The 25,531-nt window shown below is 40.4% G+C and overlaps 1 protein-coding gene across 1 annotated transcript; it reads right to left on the reverse strand.

Moving 5' to 3' along the window:
- Positions 1-2,695: 2,695 nt before the first annotated feature.
- On the reverse strand, positions 2,696-24,921 carry LOC131199618 (matrix metalloproteinase-27-like). The gene is made up of 11 exons (XM_058185580.1): positions 24,749-24,921; positions 23,082-23,320; positions 20,896-21,044; positions 20,671-20,799; positions 18,857-18,973; positions 17,365-17,526; positions 14,518-14,638; positions 12,618-12,748; positions 9,718-9,877; positions 5,353-5,456; positions 2,696-3,686 (listed from the first exon to the last, which is right to left on the reverse strand). Exons 1-11 carry the CDS (start codon positions 24,848-24,850, stop codon positions 3,586-3,588), a joined length of 1,515 nt encoding a protein of 504 aa, XP_058041563.1. The 5' UTR covers positions 24,851-24,921; the 3' UTR covers positions 2,696-3,585.
- Between the last annotated feature and the right edge of the window lie 610 nt (positions 24,922-25,531).

Raw genomic sequence — 25,531 nt, forward strand, 5'->3', positions numbered from 1 at the left:
CAGTAGTAATGCATGGCTGTGAGAGTTGGATTATAAGGAAGGCTGATTGCCAAAGAATTGATGCTTTCGAATTGTGGTGTTGGAGAAGACTCTTGAAAGTTCCTTGGACTGCAAGGAGATCAGATCAGTTAATCCTAAAGGAAATCAACCCTGACTGTCCATTGGAAGGACAGATACTGAAGCTGAAGCTCAAATACCTTGGTGCCATGCCCCCATCAGAGCCTGTATCTGCAGGGGAAGTTGAGCCAGAGCTGTGGCCAACAGAGATGGAAAGAGTGGCTTCGTTGGCCTTGGAGGAATGTGGGGAGTAGCAGGACAAAGCAGCCCTAGGCCCCTCAGGCTTGGGACAGCTTGCCAGCAGGGAGGAACAGGGACAGGACAGCTGAGAGAGGGCAGGCTGTGGAGATGAAGAGTGACGGAGCTCAGGCAATAGAGCAAGGAACACCCCCCTCCTGTTCCCTGAGCAAGGAGAGCGGAGAGGAGGCAGGAACAGTGCAGGCCAACCCTACATCTTGAAAGAAGAGTGCCCTGCCCTTCTTCACAAGGCACATCTGGGAACTGAGACTTAAGGAGATGCTGTGTGGAGGAGTGTTTGTTGGGAACAAATGCTATATTTGTGGAGTTTTGTGTCCCATTGACAACATTTAGAGTTTCCTGGACATCTTGCATTATTCTTTGCTTCTTGGACTAATTTCCTTGTTCCTTTGCTTCCTGAAACCATTTCCTTGTTCCTTTGCTTCCTGGACTCATTGATTTATTCCTTTGCCCTGCTGGATTTCTTGCTTTGAAGCCAGTGTGATAACAGCATTTTGATGGACTACTTGCAGCCAGAGGCTGCTCTCTCTCTCTCTCTGTGTGTGTGTGTGTGTGAGTGAGCACTTTTCTCTGGGACTTGCCATAAACGTGAGAGTGTTTGGGGGAAAATTGGAGCAATAAAGGGGTGTGTTGAACTTTCAGCTGATTGTTATCTCCGTGCCTTGCCCGGATCATCAAACTTGGTCACCAAATGAGAAGAGAAGATTCACTGGAAAAACCCCTGATGTTGGGAAAGATTGAAGGCGGAAGGAGAAGGGGATGGCAGAGGATGAGATGGTTAGATAGTGTCACTGATGCAATGGGCATGACTTGGGCAGACTGAGAGAGACAGTGGAGGACAGGGGGGCTTGGCATACCATGATCCATGGGCTCATGTAGAGTGACTTAGTGACTGAACATCAAAAACTCTCAATACTTCCAATAAAATGATTTTTTTAAAAAAATGGGATGGATAAACGTGATAGAGATTTATACAAATGTGTATGCATAAAAGCAGGAGATACTATTTGGATGCAAAGTAGTAGTTATTGCCTTCCTATGCATTCATCTTTCCTGTTTTAAAAATCCACATCACATAGCAATAGCACTTAGACTTATATACTGCTTCACAGTGTTTTGCAGCCCTCTCTATGCGGTTTATAGAGTCAGCCTATTGCCCCCAACAATCTGGGTCCTCATTTTACTGACCTTGGAAGGATGGAAGGCTGAGTCAACCTTGAGCCTGGTGAGATTCGAATTGCCAAATTGCAGTCAGCTGGCAGTCAGCAAAAGTAGCCTGCAGTATTGCATTCTAACCCAGTGATTCCCAAAGTGTGAGCCGCGGCTCCCCAGGGAGCCGCGCTATCGTCATGGGGGCGCCGCGGAATATCTGCGCCCGCTGGGTCTGGCGCTGATGCGCCATTTCTGGGGCGTCTGGTGCGCATGCGCAGTTGCAGGTCGGATTTCCGGGGGAGCCGCGGGCGAAAAAGATTGGGAACCTCTGTTCTAACCATTGCACCACCTCTTATATCATGGTATCTTGCCCTGAAAAATGTGTGAAACATAATCAAAGCCTTTTTGACGATATAGTTGCAGTGGGTTTTGGCATTTAATCGTTTGATATGAAAACTTCAAGGTCTTTGACGGGGTGAGGGTCATCTATAAGGTAATGTCCATCGAGCTTGTATTTAGTGTTCTGATTCTTTTTTCCAATGTGTAAGACAGGGCATTTCCTGATTGAGATTTGGAGTTGCCAAATTTTTGACCATTCCGACACAAAGTCAAGGTCTTTTTGAAGGGTAGCCATATTGTTGGTAGTGTTAAATAGTTTAACATCATAGAGAACACAATTACTTATAATATAATGTCTTATGTACTTAGCCAAAGTAAATTATAGTGTAAAACAATGTGCAACCACAGTTTTAAACTGTTTAGAAATAGAAACAATGACTTTATGCTGATTGGATTTGCAGATCATGCCATTTGTTTATCTAGTTCACGAACAGCAAGAATTAAAAACAGATTTTCCTGACTGAAATTTGCTGATGTGCCTGTTGATCTGCTATCCGGAGCCTTCAGCCCAACTTTACTTTCGTTCAGTAATGATTTTCGAAGTGTAACTTCTGTATCTTGCATGTAATGTGAAAAACATTTTCTAATACATGGGCATCAAACTCGCCACATCACATTGCCGTCATGTGACATGGTGATGGTTTTTCCCTTCATGGAGCTGGGGTGGGCATGGCCTGCATGTGACACATCCAGTTTGACACCCTTGTTCTAATATAATCCTTTGTTGTTATTAACATTATTTTCTTATCTTATTGTACATCAACTTCAAATACATTTTAAAAGGAAATAGTTTTTTTAAAATTGCAAATCAATTTCAGAATGCATAGCATTGAATTTATTTATTTATTTATTTATTTTGTCAAATACGTATTAAATAATATATATATAATTATAAGCATGAATTGAATACATAAAATGAATACAATTAAAGGGAACATTAGGACAGGAATGGTAGGTACGCTGTGCTCTTATGCACGTCTCTTACAGACTTCTTAGGAATGGGGTGAGGTTCAACAGTAGACGGTCTTAGGTTAAAGTTTTGGGGATTTTGGGATGAGACCACAGAGTCTGGTAGTGCATTCCAGGCATTAACAACTCTGTTACTGAAGTCATATTTTCTACAATCAAGACTGGAGCGGTTCACTTTAAGTTTAAATCTATTGTGCGCTCGTGTATTGTGGTAGAAGCTGAAGTAGTCATTGACAGGTAGGACATTGTAGCAGAGGATTTTATGATCTATGCTCAGGTCATACCGAAGGCGTCGTAGTTCTAAATTTTCTAAACCCAGAATCTCAAGTCTGGTGGCATAAGGCAGAATTGGCACATATTCTCCAGCCAATGTAATTCTCTACACTTAGTGAATCTTATTTGGGAGCAAACATACAGACTATTAGTGTCCATGTCACAGAAGAAAATGCAGTCACTGTTTACAAGCAGCTAAAATTCTTTTTAAAGCTTTATATGCATTGAGTAAATATAGATATTTAAAAAGAAATCACATTTTATAACTAAAGTAGGAGTACATAACTGTTTTGCAACCATCCTGCGGACAGCAAAAAGCTAATTTTCAATATTTCTTTACTGCCATCTAGTGGTCCACTGGATCATTGCTCCCCAAATGTATTATCTGTGATATACAACAGTTCATAGTTTTAGTGTTTTAGCAGAATCATCTGTCTACTATTTTCTTGTTACAGGAGTTGTGTTTTAAGAAAATTTCTAGCAATTAAGCCAGCTGTTACTCTTCATCACACGAATCACCCTTTGAGTCTTCGGATCAAACTCCCACTGCTTGGACCCATGGAAAAAATAGAAGAAATCTAGAAGGAAAAACATTGTGTTATATAGAGAAAAATGATGGAAACGTAGAAAACTGATGGCAGAAAAACATCCATCGAGTCTGCCCTTTGAGGGTTTTTGTTTGTTTGTTTCCTTTTTAATTGATTTGTTATTATTTTAATTTTTTTTCATCGTACCCTCAGCCAGATGTTCAGGCTGGATTTGTCATATTTGTCCATCATTTTTTTTATTTTTTAAAAAAAATGTCAGATGATAGACAAGATATCAAAACAATGGCATCAGTTAAAAAAAACATGGATGGCATGAGACAGGTTTTGTAAATTTATAAACCAATAGAAGAGAATATTTATAGCTGAGGGTTGAACTGTTGAATTGACCCACTGGCACTGATGATGTTACCTAATTGGGTAATGAAATGTCTGCGAGAAAACAACCACGTTCAAAGAATACCAAGGAACCCTCCCTCCCTCCCAATTTGTAAATGCTGTAGAAAGTCTGATTGACAAAAGATTGGTAGAGGCGTTCTCTACTCTTTCAGCTGTGATGTGATTGCAAAGACGATGATAAGGCAAACTCAAAAGTGGCAAATCTTTGCAAATGTCTATGGAGATTCTCAGACATCCAGGTCATAGTTGTCCCAAAGGTGCTTTTTCAAGAGGCAACTGGACTTTCTGGTTTTTCGTGGCACAACACAGGAGAACAAACACATCAGGATTAGATTCAGCAGTCCATCTCCATTTATAAAAGGCACAGGCCACTCTTTTGAAGACAACAAAGTCCATATTTTAACATAACATAACATAACAACAGAGTTGGAAGGGACCTTGGAGGCCTTCTAGTCCAACCCCCTGCCCAGGCAGGAAACCCTACACCATCTCAGTCAGATAGTTATCCAACATTTTCTTAAAAATTTCTTAAATCTTAAAAGTTTTGGTCTCTCTTTTGGACAGAGAGGATCGCTGGTTTAAAAGAGGGATCAAAGAAGCCATCTATGTCAAAATTGAACAGGCCTCTCTCAACAGAGGGGGAGGTTTATGACATCATCTATTTCAAATCTACAACACAGTCCTTTCAACAGTTCCAAGAAGGCTCCACACCAATTTGCACCACTCAGGTGACCCTGATGACATAGAGAAACCTCCAGGTGACCTTGATGACCTGCTAAAAGAATGCAAATAACCAGCTGTCTGCAAGGAGTATAAATCCTTCCATCCCCCACCATCCAGTCAGAGCTGAAGAAGCTTCTTGAATGAGAAGCGAAACGTCTTCAAAGAAAAATCAGAAAGTCCAGTTGCCTCTTGAAAAAACACATTTGGGGCAAATTATTGCAAGTTCTATTCAAGTCTATGAAGTTAATTCAAAGCCTTTTATTTGTTTCTGGATAACATTTCTGCATTTCAGTTTTCAGTCCTTATTATTGACTATAGAAGACTACTGGATAATGCATATTATTATGCAGATTAATGAAACTGTTTAAGGTTTGTTGTTAACCAAATTTTCTTTATAAAGATAATTATAAGTGAATTATCTTGTGATACAGTATAGTTTTTCTAATGCTTTTAAGTACCACTGCCATAGGAATGTGACATACAAATAAATAATGACAGTAGACAAGTTCCTAGGTCTATGAGCAAGTCCATGATCCATATTCTAGAACCATATTAGAAAATACATTTTTTTCCTTACCATTGAGCTGGAAGGCAGCATCAATCTTCTCATCAATTTCAGGAAAATCATCGCTTATATTCCTTGGGTAATCCTCATCCATGGACCGAGTATTTTCATCATACCTGAAAAATACAATTCAAGGAGCATACTGAGTGCAAGACATACCTGGTATGAATTCAGCCCATAGTCCTAATGAAAGATAGTGAGAATAGCTGTCGGTGGAATATGTGATATGGGGAAAGATGAAATAGAATCCGATGGAGAACAATACAATACAGGTAGGCCTCGACTTACAACAGTTCATTTAGTGACCGTTCGAAGTTACAATGGCACTGAAAAAGGTAACTTATGGTCATTTTTCACACTTATGACTGTTGCAGCATCCCCATGGTCTCGTGATTTACATTCAGATGACTCACATTTATGATGGTTGCAGTGTCCCAGAGTTACATGATTCCTTTTTGCAATCTTCTTACAAGCAAAGTCAATGTGGAAACCAGATTTACTTAACAACCGTGTTCCAAATTTAACAACCGCAGTGATTCACTTAACATGCTCTCGTCACATCCCGCCTGGACTACTGCAACGCTCTCTACATGGGGCTCCCCTTGAAGGGCACCCGGAAGCTCCAACTGGTCCAGAATGCAGCTACGTGGGTGATAGAGGGAGCACCTTGAGGCTCCCATGTGACACCTCTCCTGCGCGGTTTGCACTGGCTCACGGTGGTCTTTCGGGTGCAATTCAAGGTATTGGTTACTACCTTTAAAGCGCTCCATGGCATTGGACCGGGTTATTTATGGGACCGCCTACTGCCACCAGTAGCCTCCCATCGACCTGTGCACTCCCACAGGGGGGGCCTCCTCAGGGTGCCATCGGCCAAACAATGTCGGCTGGTGACCTCCAGGGGGAGGGCCTTCTCTGTGGGGGCTCCGGCCCTCTGGAATGAGCTGCCTCCAGGGCTTCGTCAACTTCCTGACCTCTGGACTTTTCGCCACGAGCTGAAGACGCTTTTGTTCCATCGTGCAGGGCTAGCCTAAATGCAGTTTTAAATGGGGTTTTTTATCTTTATTTTAGCTTTTCTACACCATATATTGAATCAGTTTTTTATATTGTTTTTAACCTATATTATATGTATTTTTATTGGCTGTAAACCGCCCTGAGTCCTTTGGGAGAAGGGCAGTATACAAATTGAATAAATAATTGTACACTGAGAGCATATGCACCAAGAAAAATTCCTTGTGTGTCCAATCACACTTGGCCAATAAAAATTCTATTCTATTCTATTCTAAATAAATAAACAAACAAATAAACAAATATGGCAAGAAAAGTCGTAAAATAACAATTTCTCATTTAACAACATACATTTTGGGCTCCATTGTGATCACACATCGCCGACTCTCTATGCACCACTAATGACCTCCCATTCTATTTGCTGATTGTTTGGAAAGTCATATATAAATATTTATAAATATAGGAAATAAATTTCATATCCGTATTCTGTTTTTCACATCATTACATTCGGATGTAGTGTTTGTTGGTGCTTTGTGTTATGTTTAGAGAGTGTGAACATTTGCTTTAGGCAGTGGTGGGATTCAGCCAGTTCACACCACTTCAGGAGAACCGGTTGTTAATTTTCTGAGCAATTTGACAAACTGTTAGTTGGAAGAAATCATTAAGGCAGAGAACCGGTTGTTAAATTATTTGAATCCCACCACTGGCTTTAGGAGATGTTATCACATGTCAGTCCTAAAACAAGGATGCACAAAAACTTTGAGTGCGGTTGATGGTTAAGGGTATGCTAGCCTCGTTTGAAAATAATGGGTAGATTGCAACCAAAAAAGTGTCTGATGCTAAGATAAAAAAAAACTCAGTTAGGTTTGCTGTGAGCTAAAGCTAAATTTGATTTGGTTTAAATACGAACAATTAAAACATTGCTTCTAATATATATTAAATTAATATTTTTTCTTTTGTCAACTTTTGGAAAGCATCCCATGATTATACCAACCGGCACAAGGCTGTAGGTTGTGCACTTCTCTTTTATATACTATATTTTTCGGAGTATAAGACACATCTTTTCCCCCCCTAAAAGGGGGTGAAAATTTGGGTGCATCTTATACACCGAATGTAGCCTCACCCACCCACTGGCCCCTACCGTGTGGCCTCCGCCACCCAGCAATTTACTTCCTTGCAGCAAGCAGCAAAAAGAAACAGCCCATTTCAGCTTCAGCACAGCCTAATTAGCATAAGTTGATTGGATCAGCCTCCTGACTCTCAGCTGTTTTGCTCTCAGCTGTTTTGCGGGGACCTCTGCTGCTTGCTGCAAGGAAGTAAATTGCTGGAAGCAGGGTTTTTTTCTTGTGCTAATCAAGCTATGCTGAAATCGAAAATGAAAGTAAAGCAGGCTGTTTCTGTTTGCTGCAACAAGGCAAAGTTGCTGGGAGGAGAAGACAGATTTCTTTTTCTTGTTTTCTTCACCAAAAAAGATAGGTGTGTTTTATAGGCTGGAGTGTCTTATACTCTGAAAAATTCGGAATCTAAAACACAACCTGTATATAACACATATACAGGAAGTCCTCAACTTACAATAGTCCATTAAATGACCATTCAAAGCTACAACAGAGCACTGAAAAAAGTGACTCATTGTTGTGCCTCATCCTCCCTCCTCGCCTCAGCCGGGCCCCTCCCGTCTCCTCCCGGGCCTGCTATCAGATTCGGAGTCTGATAATGAAGATGAACGGCCTGCCATGCCTCCAGCCCCCAGCCCTGGCCCCATGCCCGGACAGGATGTCAGGAATGAACAAACAAACCTCACTCCTACAGCATGTGAGCAGGGAGCCAGCCACGTGCTGGAATTACCAGCAGCAGATTCAGTGGAAGAGAATTCACAGTGGGAGGATCTGAGAGGCGACGTCAGCAGAAGGAAGGGAGGGGCAGGCCTGGATAAGTGCTGAGTCATGGAGCCACACCCCACAGCCTATATAAAGGACCAGCTTGAGTCAAGCAACTTTGAGTCAAGCAAAGTCTCATTTAGTTTGCTGAAGTCACAACTTGGATTCCTGCCTGCCCTGATAAATCTGAAAAGAATTTGGCAAAGCTGCAGAGGCTTCGTGGCCACGCTTGATATGGACTTCCTAGACCCGGTCGTCGGAGGGGGAGTGGGACATGACACTCATGACCATTTTTCACATTTACAACTGTTGCAGCATTCGCCATGGTCATGTGACAAAAATTCAGACACTTCTCAACTGATTCATATTTATGACGGTTGCACTATCCCAGGGTCATATGATCCCTTTTTGTGACTTTCTGACAAGCAAAGTCAATGGGGAAGGCAGATCACTTAACAACTGTGGCAAGAAAGGTCATGAAATGGGGCAAAGTCCACTTAACAACTGTCCCCCTTAGCAACGGAAATTTGGGCTTAGTTGGGGTCATGTTGGGATATGTGTGTGTGTGTGTGTGTGATGTGTATGTGTATATGTTTAATGTATGTATTTGTATGCATATGCATGGATGTGGGGGAATACATGTGGACACAGAGACAGACACAAGCAATTAGAATCACAGAATTTGCTAAGACTTATGAAGATTTTTTAAAATGGAATTTTTCTTGCCAAACTAGGAAGGTTTTTCTAGTCTTCAGTTAGAATGTTCTTAAGTCTGTGTGTGTCTGCTGTGCATTTGAAGATCATGGATCTAAAGCAAGGGTGTCAAACTCGCGGCATCATGTGACATATCAGGATTTTTTTTTCTCTTCGCTAAACCGGGCACCATCACGTGATGCATCTGGCCCGTGGACTGCAAGTTTGACACCCCTGATCTAAAGCTTAAGATTGTTAGAAGTATAAAGTTGGTTTGTTTGATCAAGGTTTTTTTTTAACTTAATGTCCTTTAAAAATCTTATTTGCTTTACTTTTCCTTCTTTTTGAGTTTACTCCGCGTTTTCTTTTACTGTTGTTATTAAAACTTCCAATAAAAATATTTTTAAAAAAGTATTCGAAGATCGCTTTAATATTCCCCTTCTGTCTTTTTTCCCCCCGCCCTCTGGAATGAACTCCCCCCAGGACTCCGTCAACTTCCGGACCTCCGAACCTTTCGTCGCGAGCTTAAAACTCACTTATTCATCTGCGCTGGACTGGGTTAGTTTTTAAATTTATGGGTTTTTAATGGGTTTTTATCTTAAATTTTTAATCTTGGCCAATTTAATAAGTTTTTTAATTGTATTTTAATTGTATTTATATTGTATTATTGTGTATTTTTTATCTGGCTGTGAACCGCCCTGAGTCCTTCGGGAGAAGGGCGGTATAAAAATTTAAATAATAAATAAATAAAATAAATAAATACGATCCTTATTATTTTTAAAAGGGGTTCAAGAGACCTTACCTCCAGTATTGGTTACCAACAAAGAAATAGGTTTTTCTAGTATCTTTATCAAAAACAGCAGCATCGATTTTCTCAATGTTTGTTGGGAATCCCAACTTGTCAATGGGTTGGGGATAGCCAGGCTGCATTTGAAGCCTACTAATCATCCAGAATTTATTACCTGTTGAAAGACATAGGAGGAAAGAAGCCAAAAGGTTTTAAATTTAATTAAATAATCCATGTATGCATGTACGTATGTATGTATGTACGTACGTACGTATGTATCCATTTAATCAGTTTAAATCAGGGCTCTCCAACCTTGGCAACTTTAAGCCTGGTGGACTTCAACTCCCAGAATGCCCCAGCCAGCAAAGCTGGCTGGGGCATTCTGGGAGTTGAAGTCCACCAGGCTTAAAGTTGCCAAGATTGGAGAGCCTTGGTTTAAATGAATAATGGCTGCCCATCTGAAATACAAGGCTCTTTATTTTTTTCAACTTCATTTATTTTATTTAAAACATTTATATAGCCACTCATGTTTTAACCAACTCTGGGCAGCTCCCAAATTGTTTTCTTGAAGCAAAACCCAGTGTGAGTTTGACACAAGAGTCTAAAACGTCTGTAGAGATACTCAATCATTCAGATCATGGTTGTCTCAAAGGTGTTTTTTTTCAGGAGGCAACTAGACTTCCTTGTTTTTTCTTCTCAAAGCTTGAATTAGAAGTTTAGGAATGAGCAACCTCCAATACTGGAATGATATATATGACTTCTTAGATGAGAAGTGAAACGTCTTCAAAGAAAAAGCAAGAAAGTCCAGTTGCCTCCTAAAGAAAAACCACCTTTGGGACATCAAAAACAAACATTCTTCTTCATTTACAGAATCCTTTCAATGTCTTAAATCTCCTTTAGTTCCTACAGCCAGGCAAACTGTTAGCCAGCTCAGGAGGGCTATGTCAAATTCGTTTGAACATTTTGACTGTCTGGAACCCATACCACATTTCTGACATCAATACAATTAAACATGTCCAGAAATATTTTACAAGAAGAGTTCTCCACTTCTCTGAATACAACAAAATACCTTATGCCACCAGACTTGAAATCCTGGGTTTAGAAAATTTAGAACTCCGCCGCCTTCAACAGGACCTGAATTTAACTCATAGAATCATCTATTACAATGTCCTTCCTGTCGAAGACTACTTCAGCTTCAATTGCAACAATACACGAGCACACAACAGATTTAAGCTTAATGTTAACCACTTCAATCTTGAGTGCAGAAAATATGACTTCAGTAACTGAGTTGTTAATATTTGGAATATACTACCTGACTCTGTGGTCTCTTCCCAAAATCCCCAAAGCTTTAACCAACGACTATCTACTATTGACCTCACCCCGTTCCTAAGAGGTCTATAAGGGGCGTGCATAAGAGCACCAACGTGCCTACCATTCCTGTCCTAATGTTCCCTTTGATTATATCCAATTAATTAATTAATTAATTAATTAATTAATTAATTAATTAATTAATTAATACTTAATGTCAACCGCTTTAATCTAGATTGCAGAAAATATGACTTCTGTAACAGAATCATCAGTGCTTGGAATACTTTACCTGACTCTGTGGTCTCTTCCCATAATCTTAAAAACTTTATCCAAAAACTTTCTACTATTGACCTCACCCCATTCCTAAGAGGACCATAAGAGGTTTGTGCATAAGCGCACAAACGTGCCTATCGTTCCTGTCCTATTGTTTTTCTTTTCTTCTTCCTATATATATATATATATATATGCTTATACCTCCTAATATTTACTCTTATATATGTTTATATATTATATAATCTTTTTGTATGATACTTACATATATTGTTGTGACAAAATAAATAAATAAAAAATATAGTTATTACATACTCATGCTTATATATATGCTCATATATTGTATAGTTATTTCATGCTTATGCTTAAATATACTATGTGACAAAATAAAATAAAATAAAATAAAAATCTCTGCTCTCTTTCTCTTGCCAGTGGAATTTGGCTGCTGTTCTTAATCGCCTGGCTTTAAAAGGAGATGAATTCCTAGAGAACACAGAGCTCTCAAGAGCTGTTAGCAAGGCTTCCACAGGAAAATTGTGTATCAAGCTTGGTAAGATAATGGACACTGAGGAGCGGAGGACTTGCATCATGCCACCATGCCTGTCATCACGCAGATTTTTGCTCCTTCCTCACAAACTTGGCTATTAGCCTTGAAAATTCACTGCCGTCTCTGCTTCTGCCTAACATCCACCCCTTTTTTCCCTCTATTTTTCTTTTTTTTATTTACATCTTGATCCCTCTTTTCCAACAGCTGGTTGCCAGAGAAGTTGTTACCCTGTTTCCCCAAAAATAAGACATCCCCTGATAATTAGCCCAATTGGGCTTTTGAGCGCATAAGTCCCCCCGAAAATAAGCCCTCCCTGAAAATATTTAAATGTTTAGTTAGGGTTAGGGAGACAGAGCTGGAAATCAGGTAAGATGGCAAGAATAGAATAGAATAGAATAGAATAGAATAGAATAGAATAGAATAGAATAGAATAGAATAGATTTTTTTTTTTATTGGCCAAGTGTGATTGAACACACAAGGAATTTGTCTTGGTGCATATGCTCTTAGTGTACATAAAAGAAAAGATACGTTCATCAAGAATCCCGTCTTGCTCAATGCACCCCAAAATAATAAGACTTCCCTGAGAATAAGGCCAAGCGCTTATTTCGGGATTCAAAAAAATGTAAGACAGGGTCTTATTTTTGGGGAAACACGGTATTCTCTGAGACCCAAACTGAATATTTGCAGAGAACTTTTGAAATTAGTCCAGGAGCCATATTTATCACTCTAATACTGCAAGTTGCTCATTCCTAAACTTCTAATTCAAATAATACCAGGCTTAATGTCTTACCTTTAAAGAAAAAAACCTGATCGTTCATATTTTCATAAGCTGCCTGGATTCCAGTTGGCAGGAGAGGCGACAAAGTAGAAATTGGTTCCATGTCCACTTCAGAGCCAGTAGGATACACTCTCCAGATGTGCCTGCAATGAATGTGATGGTGCATTTCCTATTACTAAAAATAATTGTTTTGTGAATTAAAACAGACAGCTGGTTCTATTGTAAATCAGTTTAGAAACCAGTCTAACATAGTCAGAAGGATACAATTAGGGGCACAAGCTGAACATAACATTTTTGGTGCAATGGCTTGTATATGTCTTTTTTTTTTTTTGCATTTATATCCCGCCCTTCTCTGAAGACTCAGGGCGGCTTACACTATGTCAAGCAATAGTCTTCATCCATTTGTATATTATATACAAAGTCAACTTATTGCCCCCAACAATCTGGGTCCTCATTTTACCTACCTTATAAAGTATGGAAGGCTGAGTCAACCTTGGGCGCGGTGGGACTTGAACCTGCAGTAATTGCAAGCAACTGCTGTTAATAACAGACTGCATTAGTCTGTTGAGCCACCAGAGGTCTGTCATCCAGGTCATGGTTGTCCCAAAGATGCTTTTTTCAAGAGGCAATTGGACTTTCTGGTTTTTCTTTGAAGACATTTCACTTCTCATCCAAGAAGCTTCTTCAGCTCTGACTGGATGGTGTCTCCTTCCATTCCCCATCATCCATTCAGAGCGACGCTCAGCTCTCAAATCTGGAGCTGTCAGCTCTCCAGCCAGCAAGCTGAGTGTCTTTAACTGCTGAGCATTGTGCCCCCTTGCAAAGAATATAAATCCTTCCATTCCCCACCATCCAGTCAGAGTTGAAGAAGCTTCTTGGATGAGAAGCAAAACGTCTTCAAAGAAAAACCAGAAAGTCCAGTTGCCTCTTGGAAAAGCACCTTTGGGACAATGGCTTGTATATTTACTCAGAAGTAAGGCCCACTATATTTTCTGGAGATTCATCCTAGTAAGATTTCAGGCTTCAAGGACTAAGAAAATAAGAACCTTTTTGAGCTAGAACCCTATAGTTCTGTAATCTAGTGGTTCAGGCTAGTGGTGTGTTTCAAAATTTTTTACTACCAGTTCTGTGGGCATGGCTTGGTGGGCATGGCAGGGGAAGGATACTGTAAAATCTCCATTCCCACCCCAATCCAGGGGAAGGTTACTGCAAAATCCCCATTTCCTCCCAATCCTGGGATTTAGGAGGCAGAGAATAGATGGGGGCGGGGCCAGTCAGAATTTTTACTACCCCAAACTACTCAAAATTTCTGCTACCGGTTCTCCAGAACTGGTCAGAACCTGCTGAAACCCACCTCTGGTTCAGGCATGTATTATTTGACACAAATCCTACCTTGTTTGGTTCTCTCTAAATTCCAATTCACGTGCAATTTGGAGAAAAATAATCCTGGTGCTATTCTAAGGTTTATAGTGAGTAAATGAATCGTGAAGTATATATACAGTACTTACAGTTAATTTTTAATGGATCAAAATTGCCAACTTTCTGCAATGGAGTCAGAAAAGTGTGATGAGGCAAAACTTCTATGGAGATTCTGAGTCATCTTTTGTTCCAAAGGTGCTTTTTCCAAAGATAACTGGACTTTCTTTGTTTTTCCTTGAAGATGTTTTACTTCTCATCCAAGCTTCTTCACTTCAGAACTGAAGAAGCTTTTTGGTTGAGAACCAAAATGTCTTCAAAGAAAAACCAAAAAGAAAACACATTTTTGGGACAATGATGAGGCAACAAATGAACACAAGGTGGGGGTAGAGAATGGAACAGTTTTTATTTTCAATGTCAAGCTACTGAACCTGCGATATATATACTATGCAGCTGTTCTGTCTTTGTCCTTTTATAGTAAGCAAATCCTGTTTACCTTCCCTTAAAAAATACCACTTCTCTTCGGAAGGTAGTGATGGCATCAAAACTTAGCTTAGGATCACAAGCTTTTGGTAGCGTTGGCTTCACTGGTTCATTTGAAGGATTTTGTGACGGTCCTAAAATAATCAGATGGAATGTGATTAATCGTAACACTTATTCTCAGAGTGGAAAGGGATCTATTTGAAGAGTGTGGACAAATGAAGTGATCTATGCAATATGTGTAAGTTTTAACATAACATAACATCAGAGTTGGAAGGGACCTTGGAGGCCTTCTAGTCCAACCCCCTGCCCAGGCAGGAAACCCTACACCATCTCAGTCAGATAGTTATCCAACATTTTCTTAAAAATTTCCAGTGTTGGAGCATTCACAACTTCTGCAGGCAAGTCGTTCCACTTATTAATTGTTCTAACTGTCAGGAAATTTCTCCTTAGTTCTAAGTTGCTTCTTTCTTTGATCAGTTTCCACCCATTGCTTCTTGTTCTACCCTCAGGTGCTTTGGTGAACAGCCCGACTCCCTCTTCTTTGTGGCAGCCCCTGAGATATTGGAACACAGCTATCATGTCTTTGTTTGCTTCTAGGTGTTCGGTGATTTATCCAATTAAATAATGGCATCATTTCCAGAATGCTTTCTTGACACACAAAATATCATCATGGCTTGTTTTTGAAGCCTACATTAAGACAGAGTTATTGTTTGCAATTCTTCTGTATTGGCAAAATAATCCTACCAGGTAGATCTTGCCCTGACATACTAGGTATGTTTTCATATTGAATTAAACCATCATGTACCAAAAAAGAAGAAAATCAATCAGCCCAAAAGAGAAAAAGACCCCAGTAGTTCTCAACCAGTAATCAGTACTCAGATCAGCATAGATAAACTCTAAGGTTAACTCCAGACCAACAATCAAGTAAGCAAGACCCTAATCAAGAAACTGTCAAAGTTTCATCAGTAAACAGCCCGACCAAGGAATCTCTAAGACTGCCCCCACCTACACAGACAGTCAAGTCATCAGAATACAGACTGACAGCAAAACACACTCCTTACTGGCACTGATGATGTTACCTTGTTACGGTGATGAAACGTCTGCAAGAAAACAAGCAAGCTCAGAGAGCATCAAGGACCTTTAAATGTGATGTACTGTATATATCAGGAGTGTCAAACTGGATATCATTGAGGGCCACATCAGGGTTGTGTTTGACCTCAGAAGGCTGGGGGGCAGCAGTGAAACCCCCCTGGTACTATCCAGCTCGCCAAACCGGTAGCGCCGGTGGTGGGAGGCTCTGCCCATCTGCTAGGACGTCATTATGTCCTTTTTTAAAAAATCATCTGTGCATGCGCATAGTGCACACGCACTATGTTTGCATAGTGCACACGCACTCCCGCGGGTTCCCGTTCCTGAACTGGTAGCGAAGGTAAGTGGATTTCACCACTGCTGGGTGTGTGTGGCCGGTGTGTGTGTGTGTGGTCCTGGTGGGCATGGCCAGCTCAACATAACTCATGTTGGGAGCACCTGTGGTGGCCAAGTGCTAAGGCAGGACTTCCCTGAGACCCTCCCTCACTCTCATTATAATGTCCTCCCTCCCTCCCTCCCTTTTCTTCTTTTTCCTTCCCTCTTCATTCTTCATCCTTCTTTCTTCCCCTCTCCTTATTTTTCCTTCCTTACTCTCTTCCCATCTTTCCTTTTTTTGAATAAGCAATAATAAACTGAGTTCACACAAGATGCTACCTGTAAGTCAAAGGCAAATAAACAATATTGTGATATACCCATAGCATAGTGTATCATATTTTTCAGGGGATATTTGAAACTAATCATATTTCTGTTGCTTTTGCAAGCAATGAAATAGGCAGGTCTGGCATGTTACAGAAGAGATCCTGGAGTGATCCAAGAGATCCTGGAGCATTGCCTGCAACCTGGATCTTTTCCTTTAAGCAGCTCTTCCAAATTTGTTGCTCTAGCTATGTGAATGACCCTTAAACGACACGATGGAATTGTTGCAGCTGGTTCTCAGAAAACACTGGCATAACTACTGTGGCAAATTATAATCATGAACAAAAGTTACAAGGGGTCTCGTGGGCCATCTGACATGCTTGGGAGGTAGTCTGATGTAAGAAAGCAACATTGAACTAGGAAACTTTACTATCCATTTGCCTGAGGGTTGCATTGCCCCAGGGTCATATGAACACATTTTGCAACTTTCTGACAAGCAATTTCAATGGGGAAATCAGATTCACTTCACAACCATGTTTAGCAATTGTAGTGATTCATTCAACACCTATGGCAAGAAAGATAATAAAATGAGCCAAAACTCACTTAACTGTCTTGTTAAGCAACATAAATTTTGGACTCAACTGTGAACATAAGTCTAGGAATAGTATGTCTAGTTTAATGAAAAGAAGGACTGGGGGTGACATGATAGCAGTGTTTCAATATCTCAGGGGCTGCCACAAAAAAGAGGGAGTCAAGCTATTCTCCAAAGCACCTGAGGGCAGAACAAGAAGCAATGGGTGGAAACTAATCAAGAAGAGAAGCAACCTAGAACTAAGGAGGAATTTCCTGACAGTTAGAACAATTAATCAGTGGAACAACTTGCCTCCAGATGTTGTAAATGCTCCAACACTGGAAGTTTTTAAGAAGAGATTGGACAACCATTTGTCTGAACTAGAAGACCTTCAAGGAAGTAACCTCCAGAATTACTTCCAACTCTGTTACTCTTTTATTCAGACTATCTGTAGTCAAAAAGTCCTGGAAAAATATTGGACATGCTTTCAAACAGATTAAAGAAAGTTAGCTTAAAAACTGAATCATGGTTTTGTGAGTGAACTCTGCAGGTATGCTTTCTTACCATAGATGGCCTGAATGGCATTAATATCATCTTCAGAAAGTGGAGAATCATCAGGGTCAATGGGTTTATAATTGGGGAACATCAGTGCTCTTGGATCATTAGAATGTGCCAGGCCAAGTACATGCCCAATCTCATGTGCAGCAACAAGGAACAAATTGAATTCTAAATAAATCAATAAAACAATCAATCAGTCAATAAAACATAGTTATACATGGATTGTAGATACATACATGAAGTTCCACTGAGTTCATTGGAATTCAGTCTCAAGGAAATGCACGTATGATTGCTCTATTTAGGCTTAGGTGGAGAAAATGAGACATTTGTAATACATGCATATAATATACAGTAGAACTTCACGAGGAATTACATACCAGAACAATATTTTATTTGTATAAGGAACATGTCCCTATTTTCAAGAAAACCAATTTGGTCTAGTACAGGGGTATCAAACTCATGTTGTCACAGCAGTGTCATCTGACGTATCGTGATTCCCCCCCTTTGCTAAACCAGGTGTGGGCGTGGCCAGCACGTGATGCATCTGGCCCTGGTCTAGTAGTTAAAGAAGTTCAGAGACCATGGGAAACCATCTGTGTGACTTTGGGCCACACCCTCAGGAAGACTGATTGGTAAGCCACTTTTGAAAGTGTTGCTGATAAAATTCAATGACTTGTTCCTGTGGTTCATGTCTTAGGATTGACTTTATGGACCAATATAACAATTCCAATGTTAAGGTGTTCTTAAGTGTCCTTACAAGCAATCACGGTTGCCCCTGGAGCAATTAATTCCTATACCCCAATTCCCAAGCTTTTCAGGGCATAATGGCCAAGGCAGATTGTGGTGGGATATCTGTTTTTCCAGTCAGATCAAGGCAGTGGATTGTAATAATTCCTGCTGTGTTTGTAATCCTTCCTACGGTCAGGCATGCTGAACATGATAGCAAATCAGCAATGTAGTTCGGGGGCTCACATAGCAGATGGACATCCAAATTAGGGGAATCTGGGAAAACAGGAAAGTTGGATCTAGTCTTTTCAAAGCTGTCCACACCCTACTCCTTCTTTGCCCATAGAACATCCATTTTGGGGCTTTTCATGTGTTGGAAAGTGTTGTTGTTTTATCCATCTCTGGCTGATGAAGCTCCATCAGCAGTTTTTTGGTTTCCCATCCAGTGAGAGCTCCAGCTGAAGCTGAGGACTATATTGCTGGCCAACAGAGACCAATACCCAATCTAAACATCTACTATCTATTATATTGGAAGTTGAAGAACTCCATACAAATAAAACTTATAAAAAGTTTCAATCAGCCATAGCTGTTCATTTTTTTAAAGGCAAGAAGAACCTGCCTCCCATAGATGATGTATAATTATATATATAAATAAGTGACATTGATGTAGACTGTTCCCACTACTATAACTACAGATAAAATGTCATTATATCCTCCCCTCTTTCTACAAGGAAGAATTCCCACCATTAAAGTGGAGAATCTTTAAACTTACTAATGGTGGAGTAAGGGAGAGGAACAGCAGAAGACTTCAGCTTTGGTGCTTTTTTCAAAACAGGAGTTCTGATGTCTTCTGCTGGAGCAACAGGGTAATTTCTAGATCTTCTTTGATCTGTAAATAAATGAAGAAATAATGACACTTTCAAGTTACTTCTAGTTCCGAGTGATAGGAGCAAGCCAGAAAATAATTGGAATAATTAGAAGTGATATTTCCCTTCCCTGTTTTCCTTTTGATGGAATTCCTTACAGTATTTATCTTGGTTAGCTTTAAAACCTGCCTTTGTCTCAGAAATCTCTGAATGAAACGGCTTGCTTCAAGCTTAGCATCTCATAATAACTGAATTTACATACAGGTAGTCTTCATCTTATGATCAGTTGCTTAGCAACCATTTGGGTTATGATGGACCCCAAAAGTAGTACTTGTGTCCTGGTTTCAAAACTCTGATGTCCACCCAGGGGTACTATTCAGCAGGTTCTGACAGTTTCTGAAGAACCTGTAGTGGAAATTTTGAGCAGTTCGGAGAACTGGCAAATACCACCTCTGGCTGGCCCCAGAGTGGGATGGGAATGGAGATTTTGCAGTATCCTTCCCCTGCCACGCCTGCCAAGCCACGCCCACAGAACTGGTAGTAAAAAAAATTGGATTTTACCACTGGTCCATCCCCCTCCTGCAATCATGTGACTGCATTTTGGATGTTTAGAAACAAGCCCAACCATTAGACATACTGTAGCCATTTGCAGTGCCCTGCGATCACATGGCTGCAATTTACAACATTACAACAGCTAGCATTTACTTTTATAATAATAATAATAATAATAATAATAATAATAATAATAATAATAATAATAATAACAACAACAACAACAACAACAACAACAACAACAACAACAACAACAACAGAGTTGGAAGGGACCTTGGAGGTCTTCTAGTCCAACCCCCTGCCCAGGCAGGAAACCCTACACCATTTCAGTCAAATGGCTATCCAACATTTTTAAAAAAATTTCCAGTGTTGGAGCATTTACAACTTCTGCAGGCAAGTCATTCCACTGATTAATTGTTCTAACTGTCAGGAAATTTCTCCTTAGTTCTAAGTTTCTTCTCTCCTTGATTAGTTTCCACCCATTGCTTCTTGTTCTACCCTCAGGTCTTTGGAGAATAGTTTGACTCCCTCTTCTTTGTGGCAACCCCTGAGATATTGGAACACTGCTATCATGTCTCCCCTAGTCCTTCTTTTCATTAAACTAGGCATACCGAGTTCTTGCAAAAAAACCTTTTTTCTTGAAAAAAGTTATTTTCATAGTGAACAATAGGTTGGCTAAAGACTGTGGCGTTCATGTAAACAGCATGGTGTTTGCTTAATGACTACCATATTTGCTCACCAAATTCATTTAGCAGCCACCTGAAAAAGGATAATAAAATTGAGTTCAGTCCCTTGGTGACTCATTTTATGACCATCAGGACTTGCAACCATAATTGTGAGCTCGATTATGGTCATCACACAAGGACTGTCTCTAATTGAAAGTTCCATGCTTGGTTCAGTGGAACACAACTCAGATAACCATGCACAAGAATGCAATGATACTCATTTTAATGACTTCATTATTATTCTGGATTGTTCTCTTTGGAGGGTTGTCTACAGCAGGGCCCCCCCAACTTGGCAGCTTTAAGACTTGTGGACTTTAACTCCCAGAATTCTGGGAGTTGAAGTCCACAAGTCTTAAAGCTGCCAAGTTTGAAGACCTCTGGCCTACAGCTACAGTGAAAAATAGCTCTTGCACTTTAAAACTGAAAGGTTTATTACTACTTACCATACAAATTGGCTATCCAGGTTTCATCCTCATCAAAATGGACATTTCCACGGAAGTAATGACCAGGAGGGAAAGCATGCCCAAGGACACCTAAGGGTCCATCAAATTGCCGTGGACAGCGGCCATGCACTGAAAGACAACGTGACATGAGATTACTGTACTGAGATCACTTCATAAAAAAGAGCTTAAAGAAACTTAAAGCTGTTGTAGGATTTAAGGTGCTACCTCTTGTTGCAAACTCAATCATGATGTCTGCTCGTCCTCTCTGAATCCTGACGAAAGTCAAAGGAGTGACTTTACTCCAAACCTCAAAAGCCTTCTTGATGGAGGCATCCACATCAGCTCTCTTCATGTCAGGAGTATAATTCATAATTCTAAGAAAATTAAAATGAAGAGCATTTTCTCACTGAAACAGTTTGGTCTAATTGTTAAAGCACCAGGTTAGAAATCAGGAGACCGTGAATTCTAGTTGTACATTAGGCATGAAAGCTGGTTGGGTGACCCTGAGTAGGCATTCTCTCTCTGTCTAATTCACCTCACAGGGCGAAAATAGGAGGCAACAGGAGCATTAGGCATATTTGCTGCCTTGAGTTATTTATAACAATGATAAAGGTGAGCTTAAAAGAAACAAATCATTTACACTACTATGGCAATTAACAATCTGGACTGAAAAATGAACATACAAATAAAAAACAGAGATCCAAGTAAATTGAGACAAATTGTTGTGGCCTGCCAGCAGCAGAGACAGGCAGTGAGAAGGTTGGGGAGCACATGGGCCAGTCCTAGGGGCTGGGGAAAGCTCGGACGAGGGCTCTGCATTGGAGGCAGAGAGGGAGTTAGACAGCAGTGAGGCAGAGGAACAGCTGGAGCCTGTTCCCAGTGTGTACATGCGCAGAGCTGCCAGGAGACAAGAACAACTCAGAAAGTAGGGTCAATTTGAGAATAAAGCCACACTTTGGAGGTAATTGGCCCCTGCCAAAGGAAAAAAAAGAGGAGCGAATGAGGAGTGGGCTTTTGCAGGAAACAATTCGTTTATTCAGTCATTTCAAGAGTGGAAAGTTCTGTTTGTGACTCTAAGAGACTCTGTGCCAAGTTTTGCCTTACATTGCATTTGGAAACAAGTTACATGGCAGTTTTCTAAGCGAGATAAATTGTGTTGATAAATATTCCTTTGAAAAACTGTTTGGACAAGCCTTGCTGACTGGGAATGAAAGTAATTCACAGTCGTGTAAGTAAAAGAGGTTTTTCCGGGACCAAGATTCTGCTTTCCTGCTTTTTTAAGGGAGCCTAGGTCAGAACACAAATGGCTAAAATCTTTCCAATTCATATTGACCAGTTCTGGGATCGAGTTATTCATATGACTTTTATTTTTTATTGAAGTGTGAGCAAAACAAATTTCCCTTCCCCCCCACCCAAGGCATTTTCTTCCAGTGAACTGTTTTTGCAAACAGTCCTTTCAGCTGTTCCAGGAAGGTTCCATACCCATTTGCACTATTTAGGTGACCCTGAGGGCATGGATAAACCTCCAGGTGGACTCAGCAATTCTCAGAAAGAGTGCTAACAACCAGATGACTGCAAGGAATATAATTCCTTTCACCCTCCACCATTCAGTCAGAATTGAAGAAGCTTCTTGGATGAGAAGCCAAATATCTTCAAGGAAAAAACAAAGTCCGGTTGTGGTTTTTTAAAAAATGCACCTTTGAGATTTCCTTTATATTTCATTTCAATTAAATTGAATTATTAAATCAAATCAAATTACATGGATTAATATTCTTGCTGCCTAGTCGGTACTTAATAATTTCTCTTTTTTATCATATTTAAAATACTATTTATAGGGAATGTTATAGTTCTCCCAAACTTTCACGAGAAGCAACGCAATCAAAAGTCCTGAGTTGTACACCGATACTATCAATATTCAAGTTTAGTTTTTCCAGTTTAAAATGAAGTTCTAAGAGTGACAATTAATTTACAGTATTTTTCAAGTTATAAGTGTTGAGTTTAAGACAAAATTGTTGTTGCTTAAGATCTATTCTGCAGTGGTGGGATTCAGCTGGTTCGGACCAGTTCAGGCGAACCAGTAGTTAAATTGCTGGTTGGCCCTGCCCCTTCCCACCCCTTCCAGGAGTCCCCATGTGCCCCATTTTGGCTCCTAGGAGGTGCAGGAGGCCGAGTGCTGCCTGTCACAACCCCTGGCCATGCTTACCATGGCCACGCCTACCGAGCCACTCATTGGGGCAGAGAACCGGTTGTTAAATTATTTGAATCCCACTACTGCTATTCTGTACACAACTATAGTAAGGAGGTACTGGGTTACTCTTATCTGAGACATGTTAGCTTAGATTTAGGGGATATCACAAAGAATTTTTTGAGGTCATCTCATTCATTTGGTCTATCATCAAATTATTTTTTACCTGTATGTAAGCTTAGTTTTTCCCCATCCAGGAAGAGCCAGGACATACTGTCCAATATCAGGGATACCGCACCGTGGCTGCTGCATGATTTCTAGGGTTTCAGAATCAACCTTTCCCGTTACATTCAATCTAAAAAAGTCTTGCATTTGTTTGATTTTATCCACAAAGGACAAATTATTTATCTTCCATCCTCGCTGCCTCGGATCCACTTTTTGCTCATAAAACTGATTGATATATGCCTGACAAAAACAGAAAAGCATTCCAAGTCTAAAAATGAACACATAATTTTCACATTAATTTGTTATACGCTGTAATCTATTCAATGTTTGATTGGTAGAACAGCAATGGCATACTCATTTTTGCATTTTCTTAGGAATATTGTTACAGGTAGTCCTTGACTTATGACCACAATTGGGAACAGAACTTCCACTACTAAGTGATTTGGTTGTTAGATGAGTCGCACTTGATATTTTTGCCATGGTCATTAAGCAAATCACATGGCCATTAAGTGAATCCAGCTTCCCCCATTGACTTTGCTTGTTAGAAACCCTCTGGAAAAGTCACAATTGGCCATTAAGGGACATTGGGATGCTGTAATCATCGTCAATACATGTCAACACTCACATTTTCATCATGTTACTTGCAAGAATCATATATCTGAAGACCGACCATAAGTCATTTTATTCAGCAGCATCGTAACTTTGAACAGTTGTTAAACAAATGTGTTGTACCTTATGATTCTTGATGAATGTATCTTTTCTTTTTATGTACACTGAGAGCATATCAGGGGTGAAATGCTCCCAGTTTGGACTGGATTGCGCAATCTGGATTACTGGATCTTTGGAGTTGCACAACATAACCATTACAACCTATGAAAAAGGATAACTCCCCCACACACCACCAATTTCTCACTACAATTTCTGTAGCACACATCTTAAGCAAAGCCAGAGGACCAGTACTCAGATAAGACACGGAACAGATAAACAATTAGGGGGAAAAAACAATACCTTAATCAAGGAACAATCAAGGGGGAAAAAATATATCCCAAACAAGACTGGCAAGACAAGTTCATATATATAAACAACCAGTATACTTCCCTCTCCTGTGCACTGAGGTTGTTACGTAGCCTGGTAACTAAACATCTGCAGGAAAAGAGCAAGCTCAAAAAATATTAAGAACCTCACCTTTCAACCTAAGGCCGTAATGACAAATCTATGGCACCTGTGCCACAGGTGGCAAATGGACCCATATCGGTGGGCAAATGAGCGTTGCCATACCGCAGCTGCAGCGCGCATGTGCACACCGGCCAGCTGATTTTTGGGCCTTCCGGCCCACCGGAAGTCAGGAAACAGGCTGTTTCTGGCCTCTGGAGGGCTTCTGGGTGGTGGGAGATTGTTTTCACCCTCCCTAGGGTTCTAGAAAGCCTCTGAGGCCTGGGGAAAGTGAAAACTGGGCCCATTGTACCATCGCATGCCAAAAACGGGGTGAGCGTGGGGGGTCGCGTGCTCATTCCCAGGGGGGGCAGGGCACATTGAATTATGGGTGTGGGTATGCACACGCACTCCCGGCGCTCCCCCCGCTTTTGGCATGCGAAGGCAAAAAGGTTAGCCATCACTGACCTAAGCTATCTTGATTCGAAGTCTCTCAGAGCCCAGTGGCATTGTTACCTGTGCAAGCTGCTGGTTTTGTTCTTCGCTTCTCTTCTCTGAAAGGATGGGGAGTCCATAAGAAAGGGCAACACCCCAAAATAAAAGCAAAATATGTTTCATGTTAAAATTGCCGGGTTGCCTTGTTTAAAGAGCAGCGAAGTTTCTGCCTCTGCTCCTGCACTTCATCTGGCTTTCAATTTTTTGTGCTTTATGTTTCATAAAGCCAGCTGTGGACTGACTCAACATTTCATCATGTTCTGATTAGCAACAAAAAAAGCACACAAGTCAGGAGAAGGTGTCACAATGCAAATAGACTTAAAATCTTGACTATATAAAACTTTATAGCACTGAACTAGCATAGACACTTTCTAACTCTCTCTGGCTATCTTTAAACATTTTTCTTAAACTGTGCCTTTAACCTAGACAATATTGCAACTCCTACCCACACTGATAGGAATTAATATATTACACTAAGTCTTAATGGGATTTTTTTTCATTGTTACACGAGGTTAGTAACAATTGTGTTTGTAAACTACGGTTTATACTACAGTGTGTAGTGTAATCACACCAGTTACGGCTCTTTCTGTAGATTACCTTACATTACCTTACAGACGACCCCCATCCCGTTAAAGACCTTGGAGTTTTCATGTCAAATGATCTAAGTGCCAAAGCCCACTGCAACTACATAGCAAAAAAAGCTCTAAGAGTTGTAAACCTAATTTTGCGTAGCTTCTTTTCCAAAAACACCACACTACTAACCAGAGCATATAAAACATTTGCTAGACCAATTCTAGAATACAG

The sequence above is a fragment of the Ahaetulla prasina genome, chromosome 5, assembly GCF_028640845.1.
Source record: "Ahaetulla prasina isolate Xishuangbanna chromosome 5, ASM2864084v1, whole genome shotgun sequence".
Classification (NCBI taxonomy): domain Eukaryota; kingdom Metazoa; phylum Chordata; class Lepidosauria; order Squamata; family Colubridae; genus Ahaetulla; species Ahaetulla prasina.